Source organism: Rhinatrema bivittatum, chromosome 6, assembly GCF_901001135.1.
Source record: "Rhinatrema bivittatum chromosome 6, aRhiBiv1.1, whole genome shotgun sequence".
Classification (NCBI taxonomy): Eukaryota; Metazoa; Chordata; class Amphibia; order Gymnophiona; family Rhinatrematidae; genus Rhinatrema; species Rhinatrema bivittatum.
In genome coordinates, this window is record NC_042620.1 from 215,686,396 (window position 1) to 215,694,813 (window position 8,418).

Here is an 8,418-nt window from a genome sequence, read left to right on the forward strand (position 1 = left end):
ACCTCCGTACGGCTTGCGATGCTGCAAAGAAAAAAGACAAAAAACTTACCAAACTTTCCCCCAAAACGGCTGTGGAAGTGAAGGGAAAGCACAAGGGAGAGAGAGTGAGAGGAGAAATGAAGAAAATTAAAGAAGAGGCAGTCCAGATAGCAAGAGTTAGGGCGGCAAGCCCAAGCCTCCTCACTACCCAAAATAAAATCTCCTATTATTATATAACTTTTTTTTTTTTTTTTTTTACTGCTTGATCCAACCTGAGAAGGAAATATGAAAGAGAAAAGTGTGGAACAGAGCCACTAGCTAGGGGAAGCAACGGGTTCCCCTCCTCACATCTGCTGGAGTCAGAGAGATACTGAGGACTAGGAGGGTTGCACCAACTTATATGCCAGCACCCTCAGAAGTTTGCTCTGACTCCATCTGCTGGACGGGGGACATAACCCACCGTCTGGACTGATCCTAGTACGTACAGGGAAAGAACCTCCAGGTGCAATGAGGGTTCTGGGGGATCTTTGGGTATGACCGTGGAAGACTCTGGCGAGGATGGAGGAGAGTAAACCAGTTCTCGGCATGGTCTAGAGGCCGGCGAACGTAACTCTACTCCCAGTTCCTCCTCCTCAAATGCTATCCACACCGGTGAACGCGCTGCGGAATCTGAATCCGCTGCTGAAGGACTTGAGGGCAGTTCAGAATGTTGAGTGGACACTAACATGTCAAAAAAAGATTGAAGTTATTGTGGTCCGCTCCAGAGAATATTGTTGTGGCGCTCTCTCTTACTTGCTCAGAAGTCTTTGCGAGGCAGAGGAGGAAGAGCATGCAGAGATTCTTGGAACAACTACATCAGAAGCTTCAGAACCCCTTCATATCCGAGAGAGTAAGGGTTGCTGACCTACTCCAGGGATGGTGGAAAGGTCCCAACGTTGAATCCTGTGATGGATGACGCTTATGTAAAGGATATGGAGATGGCACATTATGAATCTTCATCTTTGAATGTGCTGACATGTATCAGCTTCGGCTGCGTCAATGGCATCAGAGCGTGGACTGGTGCAGGATGTGGAGTTCAGTCCTTCTGCGGCGAGTGTGTGGATCAACGCGCTGCATCGATACAGTCACTGTGATTGTGTCCCTGCATCATGTTCAACGCTCCGACACTGCGTCGGCTATTTTTTGACAATGGTGCGGATGATGCATATGGTGCTGGGCCATCCCGTTTCAGATTTGCCGATGCAATCGATGACGCTGGGGCATGCCTGGGCTCCACGCAATCTGCCCGCTCTACCAGCTGCTTTGGGGGCCTTGGCCCTTTAGGCTTACTAGTCGAAGGCTCCAGAGAAGGTGACCTCTTTCCATCCAGCCACCTGGGCTCCTGGTCCAGGGAAGAATGGGTTGAGTGCTGAGTGGGGGCATAAGAGCCTGTTGGGACCCCCCTCAGATTCCCGGAGCCTCGCAATCCTCGCTGCACGCTGCCGCTGGGCCCTGGGTCACATCCTACCACAGTCCCAGCAGGATGCCTGGTTGCGGTTGGGCCCTAAGCATAAATAATCAATAATTATGTCCATCAGTGATGGACACAATTTTTCCCACATTGGCAGAAATTTGAACCCAGGCGCCTTTGGGGCCATGGGAGCATCGAAAAGTGCTGTTTTGGAGCTCACAAAGTGAGTTGGAGTAGAGAAAAAAAGAAAAAAAAAACAGGAGAGAAAAATACCCGCAACTGTTGCTGCGCAGGACAACAAAAAACTGAGAAGTCAGTCGCATGGGAAGGCACCACGCAAGCATGCTGGAGCGAAGTTTTGAAACTTCTAATAGAAGTTCCTGCACCGGGCCGTCAGACAGCATGGCTAATTCAGCCTGCTTATCTGCGGGAAAAACTTAAGTTCTCTGCATCTTTCTTCAGAAGGTATGAAGAGATATGTACTCTTCTTTCCCAATATCACATTTGCTGTGGATATTTAGGGAGAACGTATCCAAACTGTATCAATCTTGCAACTAGAATTACTTGTTTTTATTAAAAAAAACCAAAACAAAAAAAATCTTATGGCACTATGAAAAAGGATTACAATGGAAGAACATTGTGTATTTTTCAAGCTAACATGATTCACAGACTCTTAAAGGGGGCTCTACTGAATACTTTCCAAGTGTATTACACAACTATTACCATACAAGAATAACTCACACCATATTATTTGAAGCAGCACTACACACAAAAATATTTTAGAGTATTGATTGTGTTTGTCCGCACTGAATAGATTTTATTGCACACTGTATTTTTGCATTATGTATTTATTGTATATTTATTTTATATTCTGCTTTTCAGGCATTTCAAAGCAAATTGCATTCAGGTACTATAGGTATTTCCCTATCTCCAGACGGCAATGGAGGTTGAAGTGACTTGCCCAAGGTCACAAGGAATGGCAGTGGGATATAAACCCTGGCTTCCCTGGTTCACAGCTCCAAGCACTAGGCACTCCTCCATGCATTAAATTACATATTAAGAAATGTAATTTTTAAATTTATTGCAAGTTGCTTTGAGCTATTTATGCCCTTCTCTTCAGCGCCAATACCCAACTCCATGCTTGCCATCTGGCTGCAGCATGTGCTTAGAATAGACTTCCTATGCTGATACGTCATGCTCCCGCTCTCATCCCGGTTGATGTCCTCTCCCAGCCGCATTAAGTATCCACTATTCTAGAACCGCATTTGTATATTAACACTGCAATTGAATCTACACCATGTAAATATGTATTTAAGTTTTATCAAAGAAGCAACCATTCCTGCTGATCAACTCTTCTTTATGTTTAGAATTGTAATTATCTATCCTTTTCTTCCAACAACCATGTTTGATTTCCCTGTTTTAATGTAACTTTTTCACTTCATATGTTAACTGGTTTCCCCTTGTTTATTGTAAACCGGTACGATAAGGCCTTGTCTTGAGCATCGGTATATTAAAAGAACTTAAATAAATAAATAAATCTTGTTTAAATCCCATCTAAAAACCCACTTTTGAGGTTGCTTTTAAATCCAATTGTGCGCTCATTAACTAATTTTAACCACTGTCTTACTATATGAAACTCCAAGTCTCTTGACATGTATTATTTGTCATGATTAGTATAAGCTCTACTTAGAGATGGTCTGTTATGTGTTGTCTGTACAGCACTGTGTATGCAAATGTAGCACATTAGAAATATTAAGTAGTAGTTTGATAAGATGAAGTATGATAATAGAGCAGTATTTCCCAACTGGTGTGCTGCGGCATACTAGTGTGCTATGGCTAGTGTGCAAGTGTGCTGCAGCTGCAGTCTCATTTCCTGTTTCCCTCCTGGCCTGCAGAATGTTCTCCTGCCACCAGGGGGAGTTGGAGAGCAGCACTTATCTGCTATTGCTCCTGCTTTCCCCTCTGCATGATCTCCTGTACAACAAACTGCATGGGGCTCTGTAGGCTTGAGAGACTTGCTGGCCGCCCAGTTCAGATTGCAGAGGAAGGCTGGCAAAGGAGGAAGAAGCAGCACTTGGTAAGCCTGCTCCCAGACATTTGCTGTTCAGGGATTGGGGTGCAGTGGGAAAAGGAACAGATGAATGTGGCAGTGTGTAGGGAATTGGGAAGGTGATAATGCTGGGAGATAGGGGGCAGGGAAGTTGATGAATCCAGGGTTGGGGGAGAAGAAAGATGATGATAATTCTAGGGGATGGGGAGGAAAGGTGGAAGGAGAGGGAAAGTGATAATGAGGCCAGGGAGTGAGGTTGAGGTAAGGTGATGCTGGGGTGTGGGAAAAACGGAAGATTGATGATTATGTCAGTGGAGCAGAGAGAGGGAAGATGATGATGCCAGGAAGTGAGGGAGAGGGCAAGTGATGCCAGGGTTGAAGGGAAAGAGAAAAGAAGATGATTGGCATGGGGAATGGAGGGAGAGGGAAAAGAAAGCAATGATGCCAGGGGATGGAGAGAGGGAAATTGATGATGCCAGGGGATGAGGAACAGGGGTGGAGGTGGAGGGAAGGAGATGATATCATGTCGGTGGGGGGGGGGGGGGGAGGAAAGGTGATGCCTAGGGATGGAGGCAGAGGGAAGGTGAAAATAATGCGAGGGGGTGGGGAAGATGTGGTGATGATGCTGAGGGGTGGGGGAAAGAGATGGAAGGTGATTATGATGACACCAGAGGTGGAGGAGGAGGACGGAGAGATAAGATGATGATGGTAGGGGTAGAAGCAAAGGGAAAGCAGTGATAATAGTGTCAGGGGTGAGGAGCTGGAGAGAGAAGGTGATGATGCCAGGGGATGCAGGAAAGTAGTGGAAAGAGAGGGAATGTGATGATGATGCAAGGGTGGGGAAAAAGGTGGTAAGAGAGAAGGTGGTGATTATGGTAGTGGGAGAGGGGAGATGATGCCAGGGAGAGGGGAAGAGAAGAAAAGGAATAGAAGGGAAAATGGCGATGATGATACCAGGGATGAAGTGGTGGAGAGACGTGATGTTGATGCCAGAGAGTGAGGGAAGATGATGATAATACGGAGGGATGGGGAAGAGATAGAGGGAGAAGGAAGGTGATAATGGAGGGGGGAAGGGAAGAAGATGATGATGATGATGCCAGGGATGATTATGATGCTGAGGGAAGAGGAAAGGTGATGATGCCAAGGGGTAGGGGGGAGAGAGAAGATAAGAGGAGAGTGGTGTTGATGGGGAAGTGGGTGGTCTGTCACAATGAAGTGACCCCTGTGCCACAAAACAAAAAATTAAAATAAAAAGGAGTAGGAACCACTGCAATAGAGCATAGCTATTTATTCTGATTATTACTATATTCCTAATGAGAGACGTTAATTTTATAATGTTCCCGCTACATTCCCCACATCAAATCAGGGTGCTTCTGTGCTGATCTGTATCAGAATCTCGAAGAAGGAAACTGACACAATAGAACAGGTAACTGAAGAATGTTTTAAAAACTTCTTTCCCTGAAGCCAGTGTGTGGTCATCTTAGTGTCAGGTGTACACATTTTGGAAACAGAAAAGTATCAAGTTGTGATTCTTTGGGGGGTGGGGGGGGGAATGACTTACCTCCTCTTTTATTTCACCTTCAGCCTACAGAAATAAAACAAAAGTGCTCAATCTCAGTAATTTGGTAAACTCATTTCAGAAATAGTGGTAAAAGTGTTAAAACCTTTATATGTATTTAAACATTTTAACACAAGGTATATGCTGTATACATACATACATACATACATATATATATATATATATATATAGACACATACTGGCAAGGCCCCTGAGATGGAAGCTCTGGAGGCATTAAGGAAGGTCATATTGTTCTTCCACACCCAACTTGAACACAAGTGCCGACAGTACTTTGGCTTCCATTTTCTCAATTCACTCAACATGTCCTCCCTGCGAGTCCACAATTTTCCGTTCCATTTTTTTTTTTTTAATCACAGACTCTATACAGGAAAGTTTAGACATTTTTAAGTGAAATACCGAAAGAACGTGAATGAAATGTGTTTTTATTGCACACGTAAACCAGTTACAATGTTAAGTTCCTTTGCTTAAGCCACGGTTGCTGAGGTGAGGAAAGACTACAGCTCCCACCAGCTGTCAGGCATAAAACGTGCGCGCACCAACGTATTACGTCATCAGCAATATTTAAAACGTTCCCGCCAAGTATATCAAATTGTGGTGGTCGGTTTTAAATATCCCCCCCCAGCTAAAACTTCCGTGACAAACTATCATCGGTGATAACGATAAAGGACAGAAAGCTAAGGGGAACATTTAGGAAACCATCTTTATAGGGCCGAGAAAGCAGCAACCTTTCGGAAGTCTTCCCTGAACACAGATTCTGGTTGCGATTTGTATCTCCTATCCCCCGCAAGGTTTCCTTAAATCGGGTGTCACTGGTAAGTTTCCGAGGGTCTGAGGTTAGCTGGCAATAATGTTACCCGATTGGCAGCCGCGGGGAACAAACGCAATGGAAATGGCCGAACTGTGTAATGTCACAGCATGTGGTACTTTTCATAAAAACGTTCAGCAAGAACGATCCGCATCCAAACCCACAAGAAGAATGCAGCACCATTTTAGCCTCTCAAAACAGCACAGGAACTACTTTCAAGAGAGAGAGACTGCCAAGCAGCGGAGGCGGGAACCCCCCCTCCCAAGTTAAGAATTCTGCCGCCTGACTCTTCTTTTCCCTCTCCCAAGGACAATAGAGGCTGCGCCACCTATCGGTCGGGGAGCGCCACTACATAGCCATCTGGCACAAGAAGGGGGGAAAAAAAGGGACTGAGGGTTTCACCAGAACAAAAGGTCAAAAAAATTACATAGAAATACCACTACCCCTAAAAAATATGGCAGGACCGTAGACACCTCCTGGACAGCGCGGCTCGGAGACCACCGTTCACTGGCAAGCCTCCTCCTCCCCCCTCCCTTTCCATCTTCCAACGAGCTTACTGGGTGACAAGCCAGCATGGAGACCGCGCGCGCCTGCAGTAAACAGCCCTAAAGTGAACTCGGAGCGCGGCATCCGAGTACTGCAGAACCGGAGGTGACAAGGGCATAATGCACGGCCCAACCCCACGCCACTTGAACTGCACAAACGAAATATCTTTAACTCATAATTTCGCATAGAAGCAGGCAAATCATTTAGACACAGGTCCTCCTCCTCTCCCCTTAGTTACATTTCGACGTTACTTACCTTTCTTTTGGGCATAGTTGCGTGTAAATAGACTGTTTAATAAAATAAAAAATAGAAGTTAATAATGTTTTTCTTTTTTAATACCAAATAAGAGTTTTAAATTTTAGCGAACTGTAGGTGAAAATCCTTTTATTGCAAACAGTAAAATACACCAACACGCAACCAAACTGCATGAATGGGAAGCGCGAGTCGGACCCAATCTGACCAGATTGACGTTTTGTGTAACCAATCCTGAGCTCGGATTACTGGCGGAGGTGGTGTCTTCGGAGCAACGACTCGCTTAACAACTGGCCTATCAGAAAGCAGCAGAGGTGGAGTCTTTCTTGAGTGCGAGCCATTAGCAGTTGGGTATATACCCACTCGGAGTTTTGCATACATAGGAAAAAGAAATCCCTCTACCGCTATGCTTCTGTTCACCAGCCGGTCTCCCATCACCCCCCCCCATCCCGACCCCGGTTCTCATTTGGGTTGGCTGTTGTGCGGCCAGGGAGATAGCAGGGCGTATTGCTGTGGAGCAGTCGTCGTAAACGCCTCTCTGAATAATACGCTCCAAAGCAGGTTAGGTTGGAAGAGAGAGCGCCAAAATGGTGACCTCCCACTTTTGTTCGCCTTATCTGAAAGATATAATGTGGCGGAGGAGACCAACTTGTTCCTCTCGTATATACCAAGCGTTCCCTTTTATCTAGGTCCCACTTTTGTGCTTGGATGATTTGAAAAGTTGCAGCTTCTTACAGGCAACCCTCCTCCCCCATGGTATTAAAGTTGAAAAATAAAGGAAAATAAGAGTGATTCTTTTCTTCCAATATGGCGCCCCCAACCCCACTTGACATTCCTGAGTAAAACCAAGTGGAGACATCGGTAGCCGGAAGGATTATACGTTCTCTATTAAAACAAAGACGTATTAAAAATGGAAAGTACATATTTAAAATCGCTCATTGGAAAAAATTACGCCGCTTAGTCTTTTTCTATCCAAAAAATAGTACTTCTCCCAGGTGTTTTTTTTTTTTTTTTTTTGGCAAGGGGTTGTTGAAGACCGTGTCCACGTAATGAGCTAATGTCGGACGCATCAGTTTGTGTTTCCATCTCTACCTGATAAATTCACGTATTTTTTTCCCCCGTGGTTTTCACTGGTATGTTGGTAGACTCCCTGGGACACATAGTTGGGACGTGGGCAGTGGTGAACTTAGGGGCATATGGCTCGACGGCGGGACTTTTGCTCGTCTCTGCATGGCGCCGACGATCTCGCACTTAACCGACGTGTCTTCACAGTCCGAAAGCCTCCGCCCCTCTCACCCTCATCCTGTCGGCTCTTTTGTTTTCGAGCGGCGTATTTATTATTCAGATGGTGAATTGTATTTGCTTTGAGGCAGTTACGCAGATAGACACAACAGATACGGTCGAGTTCAACTCACCAACATGTACACAGTCTTTGGGACCCCGTACAAAGATGGCCATTATCGGATGGCAAGCACCCTTTCTAGGGGTAGTAGCGAAGTTATTTACATTTAGAGACTAACTTGTAACACGCTTTGCGCTCAGGAAAACCCTAAAATAAATGATGATGATAAGTTTAGCCTATTAACCTTTCAAGCCCCCTTGCAATTTTTAAGGCGTAGGTAGTGTGGGGATTATGAAGTATTTGAAGGTGAAAGATAGAAAAATATTAAATGTGCGAGGCGGCAAGAAAAAAAGCTATGACCAAAAATGTCCATGTTCCTACTGTCTCAAATTTTACTGTTATATATTTGAATATG

The 8,418-nt window shown here is 45.1% G+C and overlaps 1 protein-coding gene across 1 annotated transcript in view; it reads right to left on the minus strand.

The window, feature by feature from the left end:
* The window catches only part of HMGN5 (high mobility group nucleosome binding domain 5), a 28,939-nt gene extending 22,057 nt beyond the window's left edge, over positions 1-6,882 (minus strand). Inside the window, exons 1-2 of the mRNA XM_029606545.1 lie at positions 6,665-6,882; positions 5,041-5,064 (exon numbers count right to left, since the gene is read on the minus strand). Of these exons, the coding sequence (XP_029462405.1) occupies positions 5,041-5,064; positions 6,665-6,679 (39 nt within the window). The 5' untranslated portion in view covers positions 6,680-6,882. The remainder of the gene's footprint in view (positions 1-5,040; positions 5,065-6,664) is intronic.
* Positions 6,883-8,418: the final 1,536 nt, after the last annotated feature.